Genomic DNA, 27,899 nt, shown 5'->3' with positions numbered 1-27,899 from the left:
ACACACTCGCACACTCACCCATCTGCTTGTTCTGTTAGATTTTTTCAACATGACTGTGTCCAAGCTTTATGACTTGATTTAAGGGGAGACCCAGATGTTTGGATACCATGGATTTGTCTGAGTATTTTCTTAAGCAAACATATCTATGGGGGATAAGAATGTCTTCTTTTTCTGACTGGCCACTGAATAGCGTGGCTGCTATGCTGAGCAATCCTTTCGTCTCCGGGATGTAGTTACAGGCTGGGCTCTGTGGTGTGTGATCATCCCCTCAGTTTGGTGTGGAATCAGTGAGGCAGTGGAGTCTCAGGATTTCCTTGTCCCTTGGGTCATGGCTAACACCCCATTTAATGTCTCCTTTTCATCAAAACCAGATTTGTCGTCTCTCTCATTTCCCTGTGTCTGGCCAAGTTAGTGATCTTTATGAAAACAAACTGCACTTACTTAAGCAGGATAAGAGGGGAGAGCTTTGCCTCTACAGAAGGAAGCTATCAAGGGAACAGATGGAGACGGTGTCTGAACAGCTTCAAGGTGCGTGCCTGCTCAGCCAGGAGATGCTTCCTGTCACCCAAGGGCTGAGTCAGGAGCTACATGGCGATCCAAAGGGCTTCCCTGAATCAGCCAGTGAGTCCACAGGTACCCAGAGCCCACTGAGGCCATTTCCTGCTCTTCTTTGGCATTTCTGGACACATAAACAGGAGTGGAAATCAAGTGTCAAGATTAGTTTCCTAGGATAGCTGGAGAAATGAACACATTACAGTGAATTACCAGAGTGTCACGTACCAGATCGCTATTGGTGAAGTCTGTAATTGTGGTATCACTCCTTGAAGGTCTGGAGTGGACATGGGAGACATGTACGTCTTACCCATCATTGTGGTCATTTATTGTTATTCACCATCTGATGACCGTATATGGATGGTAAGCATTCTGGGAAAGGGAAGGGAAGAAATGACTGTTTGCAGTTTCTTGCCCTTTTCTTTCATTAATTCAGGATTTGGTGTATCTTATACTACAAACATGGGTTATCATGTTTTCACTGGCCAACGAAACCTCTTTGTCTCACAGTGTTCTTTCATTTGATTCCACCCATCTGACCAGAAGGAAGACTATATATCCCTCCATGCTGCTTTGATGATGTCACCCCTTATCTAAGGGCCTCCCTTTTGCTTCCTTTTGTCTCAGCTTCTCTGGTCATCACATTGATGTCTTCGTACCTCCTTCATACCTTAGCTCTTCTCTGCTTCACCATCATAAATCTTTGGTCCCTCCCAAATGCTTATGTATTGTCACCTGCCCCTTGTCCTTTTCTGTCCTTTTGTTTGTGGGATTTTTCTCTTGGCCAGGTTCTTTCTGGTTTGGCACATACTGCTGCTGTGACTCTTTACACCCTTCTCCCTCTGTCTCCCATGTTTGATAATTTAATATATATTTGTGTGTGTGTGTGTTGAACTCAGGGCCTTTGCACCGAGCTGCATCCCGAGCCCTTTTCATTTCTATTTTTTAAATTTCGAGGCAAGGTCTTCCTAAGTTGCCCAGATAGGTTTGAGCTTGCTATCTTCTTGCCTCCATCTCCCAGAACGTTAGGATTACAGGTATGCACCACAGTGCCCAGGTTGTATTTGGTTTTATATTGGTCTTTTATTATTTTGTATGTGATTCGTTTCCTTTAGTCCTTTAGTAGAAGGGACTATACTTTTTAAATTCTGTATACTAGAGTTATAAATAGTGAAACACCATAGAAAGTTGTGGAGCAGGCAAACGTTACCATGAGTTGGACGTTTCATGGGAGGAGGCAGCTTTTGGTGGCTCATTGGTGTCAAGTCTGTCTATTTTATAGAACCAGAAATGCTCTTGTCCCTTGGTTTATTCATAAGAATAAACAGTCAAGGAACTCATGCATAGGACCAAGCCTAGGGGAGTGACTGCTAATTCATTCAGAATGAGACATCTGGCTTTTAGGTACCTGCCTGGCTGTGCCAGCCAGTTTGTTTACCCTTTCCCAGGTATCAAGGCTCTTAGGAAGTGACTACAGGGCATGAATGACCCCTATGATTCATTTCAACCAGCTCCAAAGTGCCAGTTCGTGCTGTTTGGACTCTGGGAGCTCTGAGGCAGCTGCTTGCTGTTTAGTTTCCTGTCTTAGATGCTTCTGACTTCCAAGAATTAAAGAGTTATTTTGCTTAGCAGTAAAACCTCAGTGAGGTCCCAAAGGCCAGATTTAGGATGCTTGAGAAGCAAAGAAAAGGTAGCAAAATCACCATCAGATTGCTTTGGGAACTGAATGCCTAGGGTCTCCCTGTGATGGGGGCCAGGTGAGCTTGCAGCTGAGGAATGAGGGACTCCCGAGCACAGGGAGACAGCAGTGTTGAACAGGGAAGTGCAATGAAGTTGAAGGGAGGTTGAAGGGGAAGTGATGTTGAAAGAAAAGTATGACTGATGTCTGATTAATCACTTTATTTTGCTTTCTCTGAAACAGACTTGATGAATGATTTACATATGAATAAGGGAATTATGAATAGTTATCTTTCAACTAAATTAACTAAATGGTGTTTACATGGAACTTCCAACTATTCAAAATAATTTCTAGGAACAGAATGATTATTTTTAAAGTATGACTTAATAAGAAATTCACAACACTCTAAATTGGTGGATGTCAGAAGGGATTAATTCTTGGGGTATTGTTTATTATCCTTCACCTCCAGGAGTATGTCTACAGTCTTGGAGCTCCATATTTATCGGGGCTTCCTTCTCCCGAGGACAGTGTCCCGGTGTTTTGAAGGCATGAGTCCAGGAAGTCTCTCTGGGTGAATCAAAGAGTTGCCCATCCCTGAGCAACTGGCAGTCCTTTGAAGGTGTCTGAGACACTGCGTGGCTGGCTGCTCTCCGTCCTGCTATCTGAGTGCAGCAGATGGGAGTGGAGAGCGTGTGACTGGTGTGCAGCCTGGGCCGAGTGGTCTTGAGGGCTGTCTGCTCATGGCATGGAGCAGACCCAGGCCACCCACAGATGCGTGGGCAGGCTACTAAGAAAAATTTATTTATAGACTCTGAAATCTGATTTTCATATAAACTTTGGTATTATGAAATACAATTGTTTTTACATTTTCAACTACTTAAAAATATAGAAACTACCCTTGACCCACAGGGTTCAGATGCCAGTCCTTGCTCCATAGCATGGAATAAGGCAAATGTAGGGAAGAGATAATGTAAAATGTAAATTTCACTAGGTTTCCGGTAATGTGAAAGGAAACTTCATCCAGCCTTTTCTTAGCAGCAGATAGATTTTACTCCATTTACTTTCAAGTCATTTCCAAACCCATGATTTTCTTCATTAGTTTCTTAATACTAATTATCAGATTTTCCTAAGATACTTGGTTTATACTCAAAGTATTAGAATTTAAAGGCTATGGTTGAGTACTTGGTATCTCCAGTTTCAACAAATTGTGCAGGTACATGTGTGCGTGTGTGTGTGTCCATATGCACCGAGGGGATCTTTTGCTTAACAACTTTTTCTAGTCTCCTTTTTTGTTTTTTACTACTCTGTGGTTGTTCATTCTCCACATATCGGTTAATTTCCAGCTGTCCATCTTTGCTTTCCTTTGTAAATCCTCTATTTTCCTATCCTTGCTGGCAGGGAAGCCACATCCAGGAGACAGTGGGACTTCATCCGGGAATCTTGTCTGCCTCTTGGAGAGTCTGGCTGAGGTCCCCATTGACATCCAGGCCCAGACACAGGATCCCTCAGGAGGGAATGTGTGTCAGAGGCAGCTGCAGGGCGTACAGTGCGTTCTAGGGCAGCGCTTGTGCGGACTGGTTAATCCTGACAGGTGGACTCGGTTTTGTCCATGTCATGTTGGTGAACACAGTACCTGAAGCTCTGAGGCACAAATGCACTCCTAGCCGTGGTGGACACTGGAAGACAGGCGGAAGGCTCCCCTAGGCAGCCCCATACGGTTGTGTTGGGCATCTGTGTGCCAGCACAGGCATTTCAGGTGACATGGGAAAGCCCCAGCAGGGGATGTAAGACTCTGCTCTTGTCTGTCTCTTAACACAGTATGAACAGAATTTCCTGCCTGACTCCGCCTCCCACTCAGACAGCATCAGCACGGTCTTATTACATGTAGGCCACTATAACAAAACCTGGCAAACTAGGTAGCTTATAAATAACAGAAGATTCGCTCTCACCATTCTGGCAAGGCCCAGGTCAAGACACTGGCAGATGCAGTCTTCGGCTAGGGCCTGTGTCCTCATACTCAGTGTCTTTTCCTATGTAGGTGGGAGGAGGATCTAGCAAAGCCCCTGGGTGGCCTCTGTTGTAAGGAAACTGATACCACTAGTGAGGGCCGCACCCTCCGTCAGGCCTTACCTCCTGACCACGTCATCTTGGAGATTACGATTTCAATAGAAAAACTTAGAGAAAACTTAAACAGTCGGGCCATCACACTTTACCATGGCTAATCCATTTTTATATCTTTGTAAACCTTTCTCTGTGTTTATATACACCAGTGTTCATAAAGTATGTGTCTTAGTGTAAACCGTATGAGTTGAAAGTTGCTGTTTTTCCCCCTCGATAATGTCATGGAGAACAAGACAGCATCTTTATTTTACAATGCTTTCCTGAGAGTGGGGTGGGAGAGTGGTAAAGGAGACTAGAAAGCCTTTGTACAGCTGATACAGTGGGAAGGTGGTCTCCCAGGCTGCAGGCCGTGTGGGGTAATCGAGTGACTCTCTTGGGTGCTTGTGTGGCTTTGGCATGGTCATCTCCAGTTCTATTTCCTGAGGTCCCCCTGCCTTTCTGGACAGCCCTGGAAGCCTGATCTGAGACGAAGCCTGGGCAGGCAGGCTGGCTATGGATCCCCAGTCCACGGGAACATCAAGCCCTCTGTCTCTTATCTCTAGGAGGATGGTCCAGGCCCAGAGCAGCAGCCACTTCCGGTCACCCAGCTGCAGGACAGCAGCCTCCCTGCCTCTGTGCTCTGGGCTGCCAGAGAGCCATGCATCAGCCTCCCTTCCCTCCCGCTCTGTGGAGGATGTGGTCTCAAGTGAAAAGCCTCTGGGAAGTAAGAAATAGACACTCTCCCTTCTCTGTCAGGGAGAGGCTCAGTGGAGCTCAATGAAGAAACCCTCCCTCATTCTTTCCCTGGATCTCTCTGTGGGACAGGGGCTCAAGCCTGCTTGTCAGTTCTCTGTTTTTGAAAAAAAAAATTTCATGGTACTGGGGATTGAACCCAGGACCTTTGCATTGAGCTGCATCCCCAGCCCAGTGTTCGTAATTTATTTTGAAACAGTCTTTTTTGGTTACTGCGTTGCTGGGGCTGGGCTTGACCGTGTGACCACGCATCTGAGTCCTGCTTCCACTTTCCCGAGTGCTGGGGTTCCAGGCCAGCACCCCACACCTGCATACTTCTCTTACTTTTGCATGTTTGCTAGGACAGACCGTCTGCAAAACCAGCTTGGTCTCTATACTGCTAATGTCTCGTGTTATGGTCAGAGCTTCCTTTGTAGCGCCGCTGACAAGTCCATGTTTGTCTCCACACAGACTGCGCGGGGAACCCCAGTTCCTCACCTGCCACTCTTTATAAAACTGATCTGTAACTTCTACGACAGTCTTTTGAAGAAAAAAACCCAACTATATCTCACTATTTCTTCATCTTTTTACTTGCTATCTCATTTTACTTTTTATTTGTGAAGCAACTTTTCATGTGTTTATTAATTTTTAATTTTAATTTTTTGTGAATTGGCTCTTACTATCTTTGTCCAGTTTAAAACATTTTTTACTTTTCTTACTGACTTGTATAGTGCTTTATATTTCCTGAACACTCAACATTTGCTGTGTAACAAATATCTCTCTAATTCTGGCCTAGTCTTTTAACTTTGGGAAATTAGACTACATCAAAGGTACCATAAATAATTTTTCTCTGGGTGACTTTTTTTGTGTGTGCTGGCTTAAGAGGGCCTTCCTTCTCATAGGTTATAAACATATCCCCCCCACCACCACCACCATGCATGCTTGTCATGCTGCAGTAGTTAAAATCTTTTACTACTTGAGCTGGTAATGCATCGGGAATATTTTTGTGAATAGTAGGACTCTAACTTGATTTGTTTCCTAAATGGAGAGTTAGTTGTCTCCATACTCTCTCGTGAGAGGCCAGTGACATGTCCTGTGCCCGAGAATAAAGGGATTGAATGGGGAGGGTGGCAGCTCCTTGACAACCACATAGCTGATCAGGATGTGGGTACTTCTCAATCTAAAAAGCTCCCTGTCAGTGGACGCACAGCATCTTCAGACTATTTCTTATCAGAGAATTAAGTCAAGGCAGAACAAAAATCTGTGAGAAGTCTAACTGTTTATAACTCAGGAAAAAACAGTTGCAGATAACTTATTCATAACTGTCCATTTTTTCTGAGCAAAAATTTTGCCATATAAGAAATATTTTTATAGGAATTTTCCTTTTCTTTTTCCTTCCTTTCTTCCTTCCTTCCTTCCTTCCTTCCTCCCTCCCTCCCCCCTTCCTTCTTTCATCCCTTCTTTGGTTACAGAGTATCAGCATGTCACCAAGGCCATCCTTGAACTCATAATCCTCCTATCTTCATCTCCAAGTAGCAGAGATCACAAGCATATAGCATCATGTCTGCTTTGTGTGATCTCTTATGAGATCTAATAGTTAAATTTCTTCATAAAACATGCATGGGATGATATTTTAAAGCAAGTCTTTAATTGATTCCTGTTAATACTTTTCGGTTTGTTTCTCCCACATACTTCTGAGCTGTTCAGGAATATTGTTTCAGAGGTCAGGGAAGGTCATGAAGATGCCTTTCAGGCCTGACTGACCTGATCTGAAGCACTCTAAGATGACCTTCCTTATTGCCCCTGTGGTTGGCCTGCTTCCCCAGGTGATTGAGGCTTATTACCTACACCATTGGGAACACAGCACGAAGCAAAGTGAATGCAAAACTTACTAAGAACTGTGAACTTTTTGAATCACTCGTGTATTTAAGAAACTAAGACTAGTAGTGATTATGTCAGTTGAACCAAAGTTTTTGCCTATTTTTATCTAAATCCTTAAACATGGACTGATTGAAAATCTGCCCCCCGGGTGGGAGGAGGGCAGGTTCAAAGGCTGTGAGGTGGGGCGTCCAGGGCATATTCTAGAAGCTGGAATGACGCCGATGAGGAAGGGACACAGGAGGCAGGGAATAGGTGAGGGCCAACAGCAGGAAGGGGTGGTGCCAGGCAAAGGCTTTGGGCCTGCTTCTGAAGGCAATAGATGTCATGAACAAGTTTTAACCAAAATGAAGAGATCATGTTTGTACTCAACAAGAATTTGAGCTTGTGAAGAAAGATTAGTTGTAGGCAAGAGTAGATCTGGAAAAAGAGTAAGAAACCTTTTGCATTGGTATAGGTGCATTAGTCAGCTTTTCTTTGCTATAACAAAATAGCTGAGATAAACAACATAAGAGGAAGGAAGATTTATTTTGGCTCACAGCTTAGGAGAGTTCAGTACATGGTCACTTGCTCCCACCATGTTGGGCCAGTGGCCAAGCCGACTATCATGCCAGGCAGGGTGCTGGAACAAAGTTGCTCACATCATGGATGGCAGGAGGTGAGACAGAGTAGTACTCTGTACTGGTACTTTATCTTCATTGAATTTGAGAGGATAAAATGTTTTGACATCTGCCTTTAAAGTTGAGTAAAATCTATGTATGATATGAAGTAAAATGTTTATGTTTGCTTAACACTTTCGTACCACTTTAAAAAATCGCTTCTGTATAAGTCCAGCTACGTAATTTACAGAGCCTACTGCAATATGAAAATGGAGACTCTTTGTTAAACACTTGAAATTTCAAGATGTTGATCACAAAGCATTAAGTGGACAAGGCATGGGTGTGGTTGCCATGGAGCTAAGCTAGGTCTGTGTAACAGAAAGCCCTGGGGTCACTCCTGAAGAAGCTTAGCTGTGCCTGTTTCAGAGCAACACTGCCAACTCCTATGGTGTAGACAGAGGGATGGAGGCTGCTTTCTACAGCCTCTGCTTTGGCTGGAGACCTAGGAGGCTCACAGATGTGATGAAAATCACAGAACGCGGTGGAAGCAGTGAGGAGGGCCGTGGGTAGGTAGGGTGGAATGGCAATTAAGGGAGAAACTTGATCATTGTTTGTGTTATTTTCCTTGGCATACAAAGACACGGTAGGAGTGGGAATAGCATTCATGTTAAATCTGTTCCTCCAAACTCCTTACTCCTTATCAATATGTACCATTTAAGTGGCTTCCCAGCAACATATTTTTCAGTGTCTGACAGAACACTGGTTTGGCCAAAAGGTTGTCTATCAGATTGTGTACTACTTTCTTTTTTTAAGAATTGATAAGAATTTTTTTTTAAGATTAGTAAATTATTTTTAAACACTCGATAGGAAAGTTTTCATCTCAATTTCTATTATTATTATTTTTGAGATGGAGTCTTGCCAAGTTTCCCAGGCTGGTCTTGAACTCCTGGTCCTTTTGCCTCAGCCCCCTGAATAGCTGGGATTACAGGTGTGTACCATGCAGCACCTGGCTTCCTCTCAGTTTTAATGTGAAGATTCATCTCTTATGGAAAATAACTCAGCTGATAAGCTTCACAAGCTCAGTTGAATGTAAAGGTCTCTAACTGAAAATTGGAAGAGTAAATAGCCATTTCTCCCTATGGAATTTGGTGGATAGGGATGCTCTGAATTGGACACTGTCATTTTCATCTGAGGTATAAGTGTCCTTGCTACTACACCCCCCCAGCCTCCCCCGCCTGCCTCCCCTCCCCTCTCCCCCCATGGGGCAGAATGTGAGAGTACCTTACAGTGCATGATCTTCCTTTCTCAGGAAAAGACCTTTGCTCACTAAACCTAGTCCTTCTCCAGTGTCCAGTGATTCAGAGCCCTGGTGATTGCGTGGGAACTCAGTGACAGGGAGGTTGCTGGCTGAGGTCATGTGGTTAAGATAAGCTCCCTGGATTATACTTTTACAATGTTAATAGAGGCCTGTCCAGAGGGCCCTACCGATGTGCCTGCTTCGAGATAACATATGTACAAAATCAGTGTGCTACTGTGCAGTGGCTCCCGTGGAAGTATTACAGTATTATTTCAGAGAGACCCACCAGGCTGGTTTCGACAGTTGACATTTAAACTCTGCAGAATTCCAGAGTGCAGGCAGCTTGGCAAGTCTGAGTTCTGGTGTCTGTTCAGAACTGGGTTTTTGGTTTTTTTTCTTTTCTTTCAATAGTGCCTTTGTCTTTCTGTTAAAGGTCAGACTGTAGTTGTCAAGGACGGGTGTTCCCTGCCGAGAGTTACTAGGAAAGGTGGTGGATGTATTATTGACATAGTTTTTATATTTATAACCACCTGTTGCATTGCCATATTTTATAGATCAAAAATGTAGATAAAATATGTGCTGTGTGTAAGCTCCAAGCGAGCAGCAGCTGGATCTAAAGTCACAGGGGACTCCAGGGCTCTCTGGGTGCTTCTCCTCCCTGGGGATGGGCGTCCCCAGGTGGAGCCAGAGCTGATGGGACTGGGGTCCTGGATGGTGGGTGGAGTCCTCAGTTGAAGCCTCCTTGGTGGCCTGCTACCCACCTATAGTGTGGTATGTGTGTGTTTTCCTGTGAGTTAACACCTGAAGAAGGCTTGAGGTTCGGATCCGAGCCAAGTGAGTCTCAGGGCCCAGACTCCTTCTCAGAGAGAGGCCACAGGCCCCGCTGCCCTTGCCTGGGCACTCCAGCCACTGCGGCCGGCTCGGGAGTTGGCAGCGGGGATGTGTAGGTCACTACTTCCTCGGGAGCCTGGCTCAGGTGGAGGGCACAGCAGGAAGGGTATTTACCTCGGGCACCGTTTTCCGCCAGGCTCTGTTAAGCCTCTTCTAGGTTCACAGTAATAGTGTTCCTGCATGTTCTGAAATTCTGCATTCTTCCTCACAACCCTCATCTCAGCCCTATCGGCGTTTCACGCGCTCTTCTGAGCTCTAGTTTCACCCAGGTGCTGGGTGGGGAGAAGCAGATGGGTCAGGAGTAGGGCTGGGCACGTGCCTGACTCCCAGGCGGTAGACAGTGGGCAGTGTGCTGTGGACAAGCCGGCTGCTGCCGCTTCTGCCTCCAGGGCTCCTTCTGATGCCAGGCTCTGCTTGGTCCCTGTTCCTGACACTCCAGGGCCTGCTTAGCATTCCCCTGTCTTCTCTTGGAGAGGCTCCTCTGCAGTGTGCATGGCCCGCTGTGCCTGTGCCTGTGCCTGTGCCCGGCAGCAAGTCCTAGGAAGCAGCTCTGTGCCCTGCTGCCACCCTGTCGCTTTCTACTGGGCAGTGGAGAGCTGCAGCTGACCAGGAGAGTACAGTCCTCTTTCCTGGAGCCCAGCGCAGGGGCTGTGGCCTGCAAAGCTCAGTGTGCATGGGACTCCTCTAGGAGGTGTCACCTTCCAGGCCTCCAGTTCTGAAACAAGGGCCAAGTTTCCCCAGCTCTCTCACATACCCTATTTGGTTTTATTTATTTTTCTTTCTTATTTACATGTTATTATTTTAAAGAAAAAACAATGGTACAAGATTGTAGGAGAATAATAATGATTTACATTGTGTATTGTTATCTTCAAAGTAATTGATCACATTACAAGATACAGGGCCTGAAAAACTGATCAGACAATATAGGCACACAGTTTTCTTTTTGATGAACTAATAGCAATTGGTAGAGTAACTTTCTCTGCTATTGTGTGTGTATATGTGTGTGTATGTTTCCTTTTCCCTTTCTGCTTTTCTCCTTTCCCCCACCCCAGTTTCTCTCTTTCCTTTTGAACAGTTTCTTCCCTTCACAACACTTACTGTACATTTTGGATCTTATGTCCGTTTTTCATCTTCTTATCCTAGGGAGACAATAGGATGTTTACATACATGAGTCTGATTTATTTTACCTATGAGTATGGTCTCTAGTTGCATCTATTCACTTATAAAAGCCTGAGAAGTACTCTACTGTATAAAAAGACCGCATCTTTTTTATCTACTCTTAGATTGGTGGGCATTTAGGTTGTTTTCAAGATTTAGCTCTTACAAATTTTGCTGCTATAAATATGGGTGCACATATATTACTATGGTGTGATGTTTTTAATTCTTCTGGGAAAATACCCAGAAGGGGAATAGCTGGGTTAAATGGGACCTCCAATCTTAGTTTTTTGAGGAATATCCACACTGATTTCCACAGTGTCTACACCAGTCTACACTACCACTAACAAGAGAAAAGGGTACCTTTTTTGCCACAGCCCCTCCAACATTTGTTATAGGTTGATTTCTTTTTTCCAGGGATAGAACTCACAACCTCGAACTTGCTAGGCAAGCACGGTGCCCCCGAGCTATATCTACAGCCCTGTTGGTTGATTTCTTGATGATAGCCATTCTTTTTGGAGTGAGATGGAATCTCAGTGTTCCTTTGCTTTTCATCTGTCAAATGATCAATGATGTTAAACAGTTTTTCATTTACTTATTTGCCATTTGTACTTCTTCACCTGAGAAGTGTATATTTACCTCAGATGCCTCTTTTTGAAGTGGGACTTTGATTTCGAGGGAGCTCTATTTTTTTCAATTCTTTATGTGTTCTCTATAGAAGTCTTTTGTCTGAGGGGCATGGCTAAAATTTTTTCTCACTCTGTGGGTTGTCTTTTCACTGTTGGTGATTTCCTTTGCTGTGCAAAAGCTTATAGTAAGATGAGACCCCAGTTGTTGATTCTTTGAAGTATTTCCCATGCAGCTTGGGTTTTGTTCATGAACTTTCTGCCTTCCCCTTTGTCTTCGAGATTTCTGCTTACTTTGTCTTCCAGTAGATTTAGTGTTTCTGTTTTATGTTCAGATCTTTGATCCATTTTGACTTCAGTTTAGTGCACAATGATGGGTCTAGCTTTAGTCTTCGGCTTCAAATACCGTATTTGAAGCCCAGCAAGCAGCCAGATAAGGATCAGGGTCTCCTTTCCATCACCAATGCCTCCATTTTCCCCAGAAATTCTTTTGGAACATGTTCACACTCCTGACTTGTGGGGGGAAGCAGATGGTAGCCTGCACTGGAAGCAATCTCACCCCAAAGCCGACATCTACCTCATTGACTTTCCTGGGGACTGAGTGGCCAGAAGGGCTTGTGCTCAGTGAAATTGGCCACAAGCCTCACTTGTTTCTGGTGTCTGAGATGGGTGGGTGGCCCCCTGATCTCAGCTCTGGGCCTTAGGTGCAATTCCGTAGTAAGGAAGGAGCCCTGCTCAGCTGTTCCTGCTGGACATTAGTGACCCCCGCGTGCTGGTAGAGCTTTCTGGCACTACCTGCTCTCTGTGCCTGACGTTTCTCCCTGAGCAGCCCATCCTGCACCATCATAGGCTGATGCTTACAGGTGCACAGGTAGGTTCCAGTGCCAGGCTTTAGGGTACCTGGCTTGAGGAGGTGCTGCAGGAGTCTCCATGAAGGTCATTTTAAGTATTTGTAGAAAGGGAGGATTCAAGGTTCTCCAAGTTTTCTTCATGGTTTTCCTTCACTGACACATACCTTGCCAAGAACTTGGAAATAGAAAAGCACACTTTCTTGGACAGATTGTGTGAATCTCTTCATTCCCCAAAAACGGGTGTTTGACATAAGCTCATGGTCACATTTTCCAAGGCAGAGCTCGCAGTTAGTGTGAAGGAAGTGTGCAGAAGCTGCCTCACTCTTCATTACAGCATCTGTGAGAGAGAAAGGGAAGCCCTGGGGGTATGGAGGGAAAGGGTACCTCTGGAAGGAAACTGACCGTGGCCTGCCCAAGGGTGTCCGACAGGCTGGGGTCACGCACTGTCACTCACAGTCTGCAGACACCCACAGCAGGGCTTGGAGGGTTTCAGTGTGTCAGTGCACTCAGCTACTTCGTTGTTTCCTATGGGTTTTGTTTAAAGTAGCCAAGAGGAGCGAAGCGATATTTCCTTCTAGTTCTGTTTGCTTTTCCCTGCTGTCTCTTCGTTTTGCACAGCTTCTTCAAGGCTCTTTCACTGCTGAGAAAGTGCTGCTTTTCAAGAGCACACCGAAGGAGCCACCAGCCTTCACCTGCCTGAACTCAGCCTGAGTGTGCTTCGCCTCCCTTTGAAGTTTCAGTTGTATTTCACTCAACACCCACAGTATTTAACCCGCTTTTAATTAGCCCCAAGCACTGAAGAGCTCACCTGCCTGGCTTTCCTTACCCAGAGGTCCCCTGCAGCTGAGGCCTGGAGCTGCGGCCCCAGCCCCACCCAGCCAGCTTCCCGTTCAGTACCTGCCACACCCCACAGATACCTGTTTGCTAGAGTGGGTTTCCTGAGGCTAACGTTAGTCTGGGTCATTCCAATTTATGTAAATAATTTAGGTGATCAGATATGACTAATACTCCTGTTCTGCCTTGCTATTCAATACCTCCACTGACACTTTGGTTCCTGATGAAATCTGAAATTTCCTGATCCATCCTAGTGCCTGGAGTTTCCTGGAATTCAGGTCTTGCCAGCAGATGAGAGCTCCCCATCAAAAGTTACTTTCAGTTGTTTCCCCTTTCCTAGAAAACGTGAGTTGTGTTTTATGTGTGGAGTCTTCAACTGCCATGGACCTTGGTTCATTGCCGCCTAATTCTACACCCCCAACGTGTTATTCTTGTGCAGAGTTATGTTTCTGAGAACGCCATTCTTCACATGTGTTAAGTCCTTGAGTGTGTGTGCCATTCTATGTATGTGCTAGAATTGTGGCTTAGGAACTAGAAGCCATTTGTGAGCCTGATCAGGAAAGGCAGTTAGCAATGTCTCTAGATGTTTAGACTGCAAAGTTAGCGGCTGGTCGGCTTCAGACCTTGTGTCTTACAGATAACCACTTTCTGGAAGGTGTTGGGTTGAGGCTGGGAGGTATTGTGAAACCCAAGCCAACCAAGATACCCTTGCAGCATGATTTGTTATTGCTCAGAGCTGCTCTGCTGTCCCTCAAACCGTATTTCCTGAAACCCAAGAACACTGCAGCGCAAGAGAGATCTCTTGTAACCAGCTCCTGTTCCCTAAAACTGTCGCGTGACTGTGCTTCTGGTTTCAGCCTGTGTGTCTCTGTGTGGTCGCTGTTGATTTCACAGAAGGTGACACACTCCAGTGACTGAGGCAGATCCCAGTTCAGTGGCCAGGAGAGCTCCCTTCCAGTCTCTTCACCCCGGGAAAGATTTCTTCTCGCAGCCCTGCACCTACCTTGCTCACCAAATTGGTTCCATGGTCCTGCATCTGTGGAAGAGGGGGAACTGGAGCTGGCATCTTGGTGTTGTGTTTGTCTCAGCTGGTTTCTTTTTTTGGACTATCAAGAAACACAATTGTTAGTTGGAGGGTAAATATTTTCCTTGATACTAAGGATTTGACCCCTGGGACCCTTGCACTCAGCTCTGTCCCTGTTCCTTTATAAAGTTTTTATTTTGTGATAGGATCTCACTAAGTCACTAAGATACGCAGAGTAGTGCTGAACTTGTGATCTTCCTGTTTCAACCTCCCAGAGTGCCATTGTACCCAGTGGAGATTACATTTTTATTTTCTTTTTATGTACAAATTTATCTTCTGGGTTCTTCTTGCCCCTCCTTTGAAAGCCACCAAATTGTCTTTTTTTGTCCCTAAAATGGGTAAGGTAGGATTGTTTCTTGCAATCCCCCTTCTGTAGGGATTTGCCAGAGAAACAGTTTCCTGTTTTTCTGGTGTCTGTCACAGGGCAGGGCAGGGCTGGTGTTGGACAGGTGAGCTGGAACTGACTTCTTGGAGGATTCTCATGCTTCGCAGGATGGAGTAAGGAGTCTTGGTGGCTGGTGCGGGATGCTGGGTTCTCACTGAGGCCTGGGGGCAGGACCTACAAGTCAGGCAATGTCACCTGCTGGGCTTTATTTACTTTCCTCTGGCTCCAGTGGCCCCTGGAGCCCACTAGCTGCTATTCTGAGCAAAGAACCCACAGGCAGTACATAGACTGATAAAAACCTAAGAAAATGACATTCCTTTACTGGCATTTAAAAGACATTTTTAAGGTAGAAGAAGCCCCTAGGACACCTGCCTTTTTTGCAGTCCCAAGTGGGTTAGAAGAGGCTTGAGTTCTGGGTCTGAGACCCATAAACCAAGCACAGGGATATGGGACAAGAACAGCGACCTCCAGCCAACTTCAGTCCTAGGGAGGCATTCTGGGTGGCAGGGCTAACATTAATTATTAACCTGCAGAGAAAACCAAGGGAACCAGGCAGGCCCAGCAGCAGATGCTGCCACCTTGTGAGTGACATGGGGTAGAGCTGAGGGCAGAGGTCCCAGGAGGAAAAGGGAGAGAAAACAGGGTAGAGGCAGATTAGAGGGGAGGATTTGGCCAGCTTCCTGCTGGCTCTGGCTTGCAGGGAACATTTTACTTCATAGGCTTATTTTGTAATATAATGTGTATAGAGTGGGTGGTTGCTTAATTAAGTGCTTTAAAAATTTTATTTGTAGTCCTATATACACATGGCTCAAAATTTGAAAGGGGTAAGAGAAGGGTACACAGTGAAAATAAAGTCTTCCTCCTACTCATCCACTCTACAGAGGTTACCACTCTTGACAGTTTCTTTTGTAACGTACCAGAGATGGTTTCTGAATAGTGAATTCATTGTAGAGGTAAGGGGCTATGCAGACAGAGAGATAACTATATAGAGAAATAGCTACAGATCTGACCCTCGGTAGTCATAGGATCTGTATCTGAGGCTTCAGATCAAAATTTGAGGGTTAAAAAAATCTTTAAACCTGTAAAGACATTCCTCCTCATTACTCCCTCAACAATACGGCAACTGTTCACATAACGTTACATCATAGTGAGGATGCACATGGGTTACATGCAAGTATTTTATATAAGGAAGTTGAGCATTTATGCATTTTGGTATGCTTGGGAGAAAGAGTCCTGAAACCAGTCTCTATAGATACTAAGGGATGATGTGTACAGTCATGCGCCTGCATGTGTGTGTGTGTGTGTGTACGCGTGCGTGCATGCATGTGCGTGTATAAATTTATATCCACACAGAACTACTATATGGAAAATTATACAATTGTATAACCCAGTTCTCTGCTCTATTGGTAACTTATTTAATAATTTCCCAGGATTGGTGATTTCTTGAAGTCCTCTAGTCTGGTTCTAAGCAGAAGGGAAATTGGAGTCTAGGAGTGAACAGAAGCAGTGTCATATAAGGAGCTGCTGTGGAGAGCGGAGCACGGGTCACACAGAGGAGGTGCCTGCTGCTGTGATAGTGCATAGCTGACTTTGCAGTCCTGAACCATGCAGGGTCCCAAGAGGACGTCAAGGGCCCAGGCTGAGCTAACCATGCTCTCTGAGCATTGGTGCAGGATCCCACTGGTACCTGGTAGGAACTGGTTTGTGCTGAGCTCCTAGAAAGTTACTTCTTTGATCTCTAGTCCCCTCCCCTGCATAGGCAGCCACTGGGATGGGGGAAACGAGCATCTTTAGACTTGCGTGTATCTGTACAGTGTATCTTACCTCACGGGTTTTCAGTCATGTAAATGGTACAGCTCTTTTATTCTCCTCTCTCGCTTTTCTCGTGAGCTCTGGGGGAGTCCACCCACTTCACTGGAGGTGCACCTCATTTATTAGTACCTCTCAGTGCAGGGTAGAAATGAGATTTCAAAAATGGTTGAAGCAGCGATGGTGACTGTTATCCTAATATTTTAAACTAATGCTTGTTTATCACAAAGTGAATTTAAGAAACTCCATATTCTAACCTAATATACCAGCTTATCTTTTCTCATAATTCACATGTGGATACAAATAACAAAAAATTCATAAATTTTGAAATTGTTTTTAAATTTTCTGTGTTAGCTCTCCTCTGTTTTACTATTACCATCCTAGATTTTAAAGCCGTGTAGTCTTTCATCTACATAATGCAACATAACTTTATGGTCTTTCCTGTCTATTGTTGGATTTTTTTTTAAAGAGAAAAAAATAGAACTATCAATGGACTTTGAAGTTGCTAACTTTTCACATCATCATGATTAATCTTCATGAATGTAGTTGATGTTGTTGTTGCTTGTTTTGTTTTGTTTTTTTTGTTGTTGTTGTTATTTAGCCAGCAAAATGCCCAGTAATGAATTACAGAGCTAAAGAAGAATTCTACGGCCTCAGATACAGGTTGCCACGCTCTGTCTCTTGCTGTATTCCCAGAAATTAACACAAGTGTCTGTCCTACAACATTGGCAGTTTATTTCTAGTGCGTTATACATAGAGCCGTTGCTATAGGAATTGGTCTATGGAGAATCTCCACAGTCAGTGGAGGGACAGGGCAGTGCGGAGCCGAGAGTACCATCTGTGTACGCTTGCTCCTCAGCAGCCACTCAGCCCAGCGAGCATAGGCTTTTCTGCCATGTCCACCCTTCCACTCGCCAGACTTGGTGTTGATATGCTGCCTTGCCTCAATCTGGCTTTCCGGAACCTCAAACCATAACTATGAACAGACACAGGAAAGAAAACAGTGCTTACAAGCTCCATCAACCTGCTCCTTGTACATTTCTCCTGAAAGGAAATTTTAAAATGGCTTATAAAGATTGGGTACCAGTGAAGAGGAGGAAGAGGAGGTGGGAGTGCAGAGTGGGAGGCATTTGCAAGAACATATGTTAGATTCTTTTCATTCTCCTCCTAGTGACAGTGACTGATGGCATCTAGTGAGTCCCCATTTGTCACTTCCTTAGTACAGCTGGTAGTGGGGGCGGGGTAAATCAACAAGGGCTGGGCAAAGGACTTAGGACTGAACCAGAGGAGAATAGGACTGAGGACTGACACTGAAGAGATGTTTCTCACAGTTACACTTTTCGGTAGTGTCACCTTGTGCTGTTCCTGCTGTACCTGCCAAGAGCTCTGTGTGCCGACCAGTTCGACTAGAGGAACCAGTCTTCATGTCTCCTCCTCATTCTCCACCTCCAAGAAGGAGTTAACTTTGAGCATAAGCTACCTCAGTGGAAGAGAAGGAAACCCTTATTGTGTTCAGCTTTTGCCTGGTGTGTGTTTCACGTGTTGGCCTGGCTTTAGCTTTAGCTCTGCATGCTCTTGGGGTCCTGAAATCCCCACTATTGAAAGACTCTATATTGAGTGTTTGGAGGAGCGAGAGACAGGAAAGAGTTGTGGCCCAGTAAGTTTACAGCAATCTTAAGAAGCTCACTGCTTTCATTTTCCTGCCTATACTGGGACAGAGAAATGCTTAAAGTGCAACATCAGTGATTATTTTGTGGTTAGGTCTTGTGCACAGTGTACGACAAACCCAGAAGGAGAATCTGCCTCATCAAGTCTCAGTGGGTGTTTAGGCCAAATTTATAAGGAAGCCTGAAATGAGAATTGTGTCAGGAAACTGCTGCCCAGTACTTTCGATTCCTTTTTCTTGACTCTGCACCCCAGCTAGTGGCTGTCTTGAAAAGTGAAGGTGCATTGCACTGCAAATGGGTAAGGAGGCCTAGTTCCACCTGTCATGAGTTCATGGAAACCCATATAGCAAGATCCCATTCTGTCGCTCAGTTCTCTGCAGCTCTTTGGACAGGGTGTTTTCCAGAAGGGTGACACAATGGTCTCTGCCTAGGAAATTGCAGATCTCACATGTTCAGAGACAAGTGACCAGACTACTTCATGGAGGACGGTGTGGTTGACTTCTTGTCAACTTGGCTTCCCATCTCTTTTTTATTTCTTTGTGTGGACAATTGTTTCTGAAGCATCTGTTGCCTATTGGGTGCTTTTTTGCAAGCACCCCTGCGTGTTTTCAGTTTCCTTGCTCACACCAGCCGAAGCTAGTGTCATTCCAAATTTTCTGAAAGAGGAAATTGTGGCGCACAGATTGTTGCATCTTGAGGTACTCATGACTCAGAAGGTGAAGGAGTGAGTTGAAGCTGGGGTTAGTGGAGCCCAAGGACCAGTGCACAGCTATACCCCACAGATATTTCTAGAAACATCAGTGAGTTCCAAGGAATCTGTGCACCTTTGGCTTAGTATCCAAGCATAGACACACTTTACATTAGGGAAACATAATTTAAATTGGAACCGGCTTCTCTTAGTTTTAGAGAAGGCTGCACTGTGAGATGCGTGGGAACTGAGCGTAAGTTCTGTTCACTGTGTTGATCCCAGAGGATTTGTCTGAGCAGACTAGAGTGGCAATGTATACTGCACAGGTGACAGCCTGGATTTGAGTCACTGCTCAGCTGCTTGCTAGCAGTGTAATCTGGAGCAAGGCACTTAGCTCTCTAAGCTCCTCTTCAGCTGCTGTATTAAAGGGTTGTAATACTGGTCTCATCAGATGAGTGTAAGAATACTTTCTTGTAAGTGCCAAGTACCTGCTAAGTGCTGGTCGATGTACTAAGCAGCTGTGAGCCACAGCTGTTTGCAACTGGCATCATCAGCATCATGGGAGCCTCATTACAGCAGAAACCTGGCCACTGGGCATATGTATTTTCATAGTTTCCCATAAATCTAATTTCCATTTGCACTTAATCCAGGACAGTAGAATTTGTGAGGTAAGGAGGAGGGGTGCCAAAGGGTTTGGCTGGCAGTAAGGAGCAGGGACACATGGGTACTTCCTGAGGGTTGTGTAACAGGGGCCAGCTCACAAAATCATGTTGAATGACAGATCCAAACAATAAGTTACTGTATATTGAGAACAGGAATGGTCCCGGGATGTTAAAAGTAATAATAGCTACCACCAATGGTGATTCCTATGTACCAGCCACTGTTGTAGTGTTTTCTTCCATTAACTGACAACATTCTTAAAGCAGCACTATTATTATCTCCATCTTACAGATGAGGAAACCGAGGCAGGCCACATCAGTTAGCCAGGGAGCACGTATTCAAGTGACTGTCCTTGGCCTCAGTCTTTCACATGTTGTTGTTAGCTCGTGAATTTATCCACTGTGCTCATGACTCCTGTTCCTAAAGAGCTTGCATTCAGTGTGGATAAGTCAGTCCGACAAATAAATATGATACAGGATGAGTGTCCCTAGTCAGAAATCCAAAGTGCTCCAAAAGTCTAAAACTTCTCAAGCACCAACAATAAGGTCACACATGGGAAGAAAATTTCACACCTGACCTTATGCGACAGGTCACAGCTAAAACGGAGCTGCACTAAAAATACTGCAGGAAATTACCTTCAGGCTGTGTGTATGAGGTGTTTTACGAAACATAAATGAATTTTTAGGTTTCAACTTGGGTTCTATCCCCAAAATATCTCATTATGTGTATGAAAATATTCTGAAATCCTAAACAATTGGGCCAAGTATTTTAGATAACCTATATAGTCTGCCAGGCAGTATTAAATCGAGTGAAGACAAAATACAAGGGATTTCATATGATGAGTGGCGATTGATGTTTTAGCTAGTGCATTAGTTACTTGGGCTGCCCTAAATAAAATGCCAGAGATGGGGTGGCTTAGACCTGGAAACTTACTTCCGCGTGGTCTCAGAGGCTGGAATTCACAATCAAGTTGTCTGCAGTTTTGGTTGCTTGTGAATCCTCTCTCCTTGGCCTTAATCTCCCCTCCTCAGTCAAGCTTGACTAGAGCCCACCTTCATGATCTCATTTGAACTTAACCATCTTGTAGAACCCCAGCAGTCTGGCAGTTGCGCTTCATGTTTGTTTTGTCTGTCTCATATAGTCCAAGCCAGCCTTATTTCTGCTAATATAATCCACCTTTATTCCTGGCTTCTGTTGCAATGCCTAATTAGGTCTATAAGTCACACTGTGACCTCTTTATGGGGTGACTGTCTGTGTCCAGCTATATCATTGGTGTTCTTCCTGAGAACATGCTCTCTAATATTTTGCAATATGGATTGGCAGAGAATTTTCCCAGTCTTAAATTCTCATTTGTTTTGCTTGACGGTTCCCTCTTGAATTTCTCTGTCTCCTGTTATGTTTTACTGTAAGCAACAGGCAGATCCAGGCTGTGCTTTCACTCCTGCTTAGAAATCTTACCAGGCATCTGTAACCCCAGCACTCTGGAGGCTGAGGCAGGAGGATTGCTGCAAGTTTGAAGCCAGTCTGGGCTACAAAGTGAATTCAAGTTCAGCCTGAACTACATAGCAAAACCTTGTCTCAAAAAGACAAAAAAAATTTTAATAAAAGAAATCTCATCAGCTGAATATCCAAGGTCAAATCACACCTGAGCTACCTTCCATAAAACACTCTAGTGTTAAGCCAAGTTCTCTGCCCATTTACAAACAGAGATCAGTTTTTTTCTTCAGTGTTAAGGAATGTTTCTCATTTCCACCTGAAACCTCACTAGAATCACTTTACCATTCTTATTTGTACCGGGAATTTCTCTATTAGCATGGAGCTGACAGTGCTGTACAGCACACAGTTGGGAAATGAGCATTTACCAAGCCCAGCAATTCTACTGTATCATCTCCATCCTAACAAGGACAACGGTAAATAAGTCCTCTGAGGTCTGTGCCATCACTCCTGCTTGATCTTGGAATTATGTGTTGATTCTTGTAAACTTTAAAGAAAATGTTATTTTATGTCACTTTCTTACAGTAAATCAAGTAAGTTTTGTATGAGAAGAAGTGGTGGCCCGTGGGCATCTGTGTCACCTCTATAGTAGGTTTTCTCCTGCATCCATAGTCCCCAAGCTCCAAAGGTTTACAGAATTCTGGTGACACTTTGGTGTCATCTTACAACTAATGAAAAAGTTTCCCATGAAACCTTAACATGAACTTTCTGGTTTTATTTTATTTTGTTTTATTATGGCACAGTTGGTGAGGAGCAACTATTCTATACATAAAAACAAAGACCAGATTTTTTATATTCTTTATAAAACAAAATATCACATTTGATTTTTCTAAACACTAGGGAGGAAAATTGACTTATGATACCTGAAAGGCACTACATACAGGAGGTTTCTGCCGAAAAACACATTTTCTGTGCTTGATCAGCACCTCTACCTCTGGGATATTTAGTCCATAAAGCATTGTATGATACAGACCAAGATTTATAGTTGGTGATTTCCTGAATAACAACCCAGATAGCAAATATGTCACAATGACTTTCATATGCTTTGCAAAATACAACAGAGTACAAAAGAATAGATCACGTATTCTAGAATTTTTGTGACCTTTTTTTCATATTGAAAGACAAAATAATTATTTTCCCTTCAATTGTTAATCTAAAATTGGGAATGTCTTTGTTTCCTTTCTCTTTTCTTCCTTACCTTCTTTCTTCTCTCTTCTACTTTCACTTGGATTGAATCTCATACATTTACAAGTGGAGATACATATGGAGACTTCCTCAACTCCAGTCGCTCGCTCGCTCTCTCTCTCTCTCTCTTTCTCTCCGCAGGGTGGAGAGACGCAGTCCAAATAATAAAAAATTCCTCTTACTCCCACTTTGTTTCTCTGAGGTGCATAAGTGATCCCCAGCTTACCTGCGGAGGGAGAGAAGAAAACAAAAGAAGAAAACAAAACCTACGTAGGCTTCCTTCATGCTGGGAAGGCAGGAAAGAGTGACCAGAGCCCTTCAGATGCTCAGAAGAAACCCTTTAGCTTTTGCTTTGGGATGAGATTGCTGTGGAGGTGGGATAACTGAAGTTTTCTGTGGATTTTTGGGCACATTTGAACATTCTCTTTATAGTATAGAAAGACTTGCTAGCATGATTTTATACTTACATGTTGTACTGACTATATGTAAATCATAGATTGTTGGAATAGAATTGAGAATTTTAAAATAAATACTTGCCTTTTTATTTTAAATAAAGTAAAACAAAATATTAAAATGATATTAGATCTCAAAAACAAGACACTGGGAAATCAACCACATTGTGATCCTCTAAACAGATGCTCAGACTTCCCGACCTAGGCATACAGTTAGTCAACACAAGTCAAGCAACACAAGCACTAAGTTGTTTCTTTACTCCTGTTGCCATTGTTTCAGAAATCTCAGGTTTTTCTTCTAATTTCTTTTGTGTTTTTGTGTCCTGGACTTGCTCTGGATGGGCCAGGATTGAGACTGCACCTTGCTTCTTCATCTTGACATTTTCCTGTGTTCCTCTGAATTAGCCAATTCTGAGTCCCAGTGCTTCCTACACTGGCTGCCCACCCTGCTGTGCAAGGAATTGGGCGAGGCACCTGGGCCTGGCTCCCAGGGTGGCAGAGAGGCACGGGATGCCGCCTACCAATGCTCTCCCAGTGGTGCTGGAGCCCTGGGGCAAGGCCTATTCTCCTCTGGGCCCTTGACAGCAGACTCATGGGACAGTCTGTGGCTTCTCCTTTGGGCCTGTGACAGTGGGGCCTTAGGGCAAGAGGCTATTTCTCAGCTACTTACCTCTCCACCTTCAAGAAGTCTCCAATAAGTATTTGCTTTTATAGTCAACTGATATTTTTTAATAGGGTATCAAGACAACTTAATAAATGTAGTCTTTTCAGCCAGTGGTGTTGAGATAACTACATAAAGCCCCAATTCATGAACTTTATTCTTTCCTTGATTCTGGTCACAAACTGAATTGATCACAGACTGAGTTAACGGAGACACCAGTATATATCCACGTGCAAAAGAATGATATTGGATCCTCACCTCACACTGTATACAAGTATCTAAAAAGGATTAAGAACTAAGTTAAAAGTTAAAATTATAATGCTCTTAGAAGAAAACATAGTTATGAACATTTGTGACCTTTGTTTAGGCAGAGGTTTATTAAATGTTAATAAAAATATGAGCAACCAAAGTAGAAATAGATAAATGAGGCATCATCAAATTAAAAACTTCTTGTGTTTCAGAAGGTTCCATAAGAAAGTGAAAGAATAGTCCATGAAATAGACAAAATGCTTTCAAAGTGTGTGTTTGTTAAGGGACCTGTGTACTGAATAGATGAAGAATTTGTGTAACTCAGAGAGAAAACTCAACTAAACCATGACTGAATTCACATTTCTCTAAAGCCAATGGACTGTGAGCACATAAAAAGATGCTATCATTGAATATCAATTCAGTATCAGGGAAATGAAAATAAAAACCTTAACAAAATGCTATTTTGCAGTCGTTAGGACGTCTGCAACCAGAAAGACAGATAAGTATTGGAAATTGGAATCTTCATACACAACTATTTTGGAAAGCAGTTTGGAAGTACTGAAAAGATTAAACACAGAATTACCCAAACCAGTAGTTCTGCTCCTGGGGATCTGCCCCAGAGAAATGAGAAACATGTCCTTGTAAAAACATATACACTAGTGTTTGTAGTAGCATTATTCTAAATAGCTGGGGGGCTGATAGCTATAAACTAATGAATAGATAAGTAGAAAACAATGTATCCATACAATGGATTGTTAACCATAAAAAGGTATGAAATTTGGATGTATCCTTACAATATAAGTGAATCTTGGAAACAGTATGCTATGTGAAAGAAGCCTGTCACAAATAAACACATAGTATACAATTCCATTTATATGACATGTTCAGAACCCACAGTTTACCATGCCAGTGGTCAGTTAGGCAGTGAAAGGGGCGCACCTACTATCCTCTGACCTTGTATGGAACACTGTAGCAGCACTTGCATCTCCAAACAGGAAACTCCTCTTCTGCTGGGAGTGGCTGGGGGATGTCATCACTTTAGTTTTGCATGAGGCCATGGGCTGGACTTCCAGTCCTCTGTTGGGTAAGTTGTAAGAAGTTAGAGGATCGGAAGCCCTTAGAAGCTTATTGGGTTATGTCACTTCTCTGCTGTGTGACTTGGGCTTTTGTGAGCCTCAGAAGAGCTGAAAAATCATCTCAGAAAGTCATCAGGATCTGAGGAAAGTAGGAAAAATTCATCTGCAAATGGTGACCCTACTAGCACCTTTTCCTTAGGGGGTGCTTGGGAAGATTAAATGATAATCCCCACCGAGCATTAAGTCCAATATTAAAATAGTGCTCTATAAACAGTAGCTATGACTGATAACAGCGTCTTCCTTTGGGTCTAACGCAGTGAAAAGGAGAAATTGCTATTGATGTCTAGAGGCAGTGTTTTGTAGTCTTTTGCCCATATTCCACTCAATTTTACAATGTAACTACAGTGCCTGGACCTTTCATTTTGTAACTGTATTTGAGTGCCCATTATGCACACGTGTGTTTTTGTGGCGCTGGGGTGTGAACTCAGGACCACTTGCATATGCCAGGCAAGTCAGTACCACTGAGCTACATCCCAAACCCCCAGTGATGTATAAACAGGTTGCCGGCTACAAAAGCACTACAGAGAGGTGGTGTTTGCTGACTAGTTGATACTGTCAGAAGCGTGAGCCATAACTGTATTCTGAACAGGCTGTATTTAACCTGTTTTTGGTGTCATCAGTGCTTTGAGCTGACTGCACGTGTATTCTAATATAGACAGAAAGAGATGTGATTATCTTTCTTTTTTCAGTCAAGCCCAGATTGACAACATACTTCAGGGCTGTTTTTGTTCTAGCGTCTTTCCCTTTGCTCTCAGCTCTTGGCCCTCCCACCACACACATATACTCTAACTACAGGTTATTATGAAGCATGTTTGTATTGGTTTGTGAAAGTCTTTAAATTTTTCTCAGGATAATTATTTGAAAATGTTATTGGTTAAAAACGGGTTGTGTTTCGATGTGAATTTATCTAGTGCCGTAGTGCGTTTGTTTAGGTTAAGGTGGTGCAGTGCACTGGACGTTGAGTGTTCTCTGATATCTGTATGTCAAAGGCTTGGTTCTAGGGCGGTGCTGTTGAGAAGTGTGCTACATCTTTAAAATTATAGGCCTCGTGGGAGGGCCTGAGGTTTCCTTCTGGGAGCCCCAGATACCCAAAGGGCTGTCCCTGTTCTACAGCCTGCCATGTTTCTTTCTTTCTTTTTTTTTGTCTTTTTCATTTTTACTGGTACCAGGGATCAAGCTCACGACCGCCTGCTTACAAGGCAGGTGCTTATGCCGCTGAGCTAAATCCCCAGCCCCCATTTCTTTAGGACTTTGGATTGCTCAGGTCCCAGCTGCAGCAGGTTTCTGTTCTTCTAGCTAAGTCCAAGTGCCACCACCTGCTTGATGATTTCCTGATTACTCCAGTGTTTGACCAATGTCCTCCTTTGCTCTCAGAGTCTCTTACTATGCTTTACCATGTAGCTGTGGACACATGGTTCTACAGTTTTTCCTTTGAATTGCACTATTGTCTCAGTGATAGGTAGGTAAATAAATAGGTTGGTTCGGTTTTGCCATGCTAGGAATCAAATCCTCATGTGTAGAAACCAGTTGCACAGTATATAATGGTCTTTAAAGGTGGTACTCATGTTTAGATTTTCTCATCTATTCCATTTTTAATTGTGCCTTATAAGTGGCCGGTAATTACTCTTTGCTTATTAGAAGCTTCCTGAGCATTAAAAGATACCACCATTCAGAGCTACAAGCAGCACAGACGTTTTAAGCTTTGCAGGCTGGATGAGGCTCAGCTGGCAGCATCTCCATGCAGCATGTCACTGCTCTATAGATGTGGAAGTGATTTCCAAGGGGGACTTCCTGGGCGATGCGAACCTGTGTGTGGACTGCGGCTGGGGTGTGTCCTCCCCCAGGACACATGCCCAGCTCTTGCCTTTTACTGCAGCAGTGGTCACTTGACATAGTGTGAGAAGCGTGTCCTCCTCGCTCTGCTCTGCACTCCAGGACGGGGTGTGCACAGGCCTGGACTCCTTTCTACAATACCGTGCAGTATCCTGAGCTCAGTCGCATCTTGCGTAAAGTATTTCTTTAGAATTCTGCAGTTACTCTATCTTGCCCTAAAAGTGAGAGTATTTAGTACATTCTCAGCATTAGAAAAAGGCATATGTATTATGGGAAGAAGATTCGCCTGCTTTCCCAAGTTCCGGTGCCCCTTTCTGTGCCCGCCTGCCTTCCCTACACTGTCTTCCAGGCAGGGGTGAAGTGATTGTCAGTTCTCTGGACTGTGCTCTCCCCAGGGCACACCCCCTACAAGAAGCGCCTCTGCCAAAGGCTAATAAACTTGGAGTGATTTTTCTCTTTAATGTCAGCAGGACTAATTCCACCCATACAAAACGCTTTGGCCTTTCGCCCCCCTTGGCACCAAAGAGAACTGGCAGAGACTCAGCTGTAGGTGGGGCTGACAGGCTCTGGTGGGGAAATGAGCCTGGTGCCTCTGGCTTCTGTGCCCACATCCATCTCTGGTTCAGCTCTGTTCACTTTCCACCAGGAACACCCTAGACCCTCCCTGAGACCCCACTCTCCAGCACACACCCCAAAACACCGCCATGCTTCATGCACAGGAGGTTGTCTGGCCGGAGCTGCTGCTAACACTTTACAATCTTTTTAGGTGGATGGAAGTCTGCTTAGTTGAAGAATTGCCACCAACCACTGAACTGGAGGAAGGGCTCCGGAATGGGGTTTATCTTGCCAAGTTAGCCAAGTTCTTTGCCCCGAAAATGGTATCAGAGAAAAAGATCTATGATGTGGAACAAACACGCTATAAGGTAACCAAGATCTAATTGCTTATGGCTTCCAGCAAAAAGTGAATCTGTGGTATTTCCTTTCCTTCCCCTATTTAAACTCCTGCTGTTTCTATAAGGAATAGGGGCTGAGGGTGATCTGGAGACTGTTAATCATCATTCCGGAGGCAGCGGCAGTTTCCAAAGCAGTTCTTCTATTTTTAAGGCAGAGGCCAAGCGACCTCTGTTGTTTGGGGCCTCCTGATGCCTCCATTATTTCTTCAGAAAGGTCATTTGTGACTTTCTAAGTGCCAGTAAATATGGAAGTCGGGCCGCTGTACCTCCTTTTCTCACTGCCAACACATTTATTACTCCCCAAGTTCTCATCAACAAATAAAATACCCAGCATGGGCTTGAACTTCTGGCCTAAATAATTAGGGCCAGTATGATAAAATGAGTAGTAATGTGGGGTAGTTGGGTAAGAATTCTTTCCCACTTAGTGTTTAAAACAAAATAAAGCTAACT

General features: G+C 44.0%; 1 protein-coding gene across 1 annotated transcript in view; it reads left to right on the top strand.

Annotated features, from left to right (window-relative positions):
- The window catches only part of Iqgap2 (IQ motif containing GTPase activating protein 2), a 260,427-nt gene that overhangs the window by 89,668 nt on the left and 142,860 nt on the right, over nt 1-27,899 (top strand). The window contains exon 3 of the mRNA XM_003470236.5: nt 27,263-27,419. Within this exon, the coding sequence (XP_003470284.2) occupies nt 27,263-27,419 (157 nt within the window). The remainder of the gene's footprint in view (nt 1-27,262; nt 27,420-27,899) is intronic.

This window comes from Cavia porcellus, unplaced genomic scaffold, assembly GCF_034190915.1.
Source record: "Cavia porcellus strain 051 isolate PalLab524CR breed Dunkin Hartley unplaced genomic scaffold, mCavPor4.1 scaffold_11, whole genome shotgun sequence".
In the NCBI taxonomy this organism is placed as follows: Eukaryota; Metazoa; Chordata; class Mammalia; order Rodentia; family Caviidae; genus Cavia; species Cavia porcellus.
This window is presented reverse-complemented; position numbering and strand designations above follow the sequence as displayed.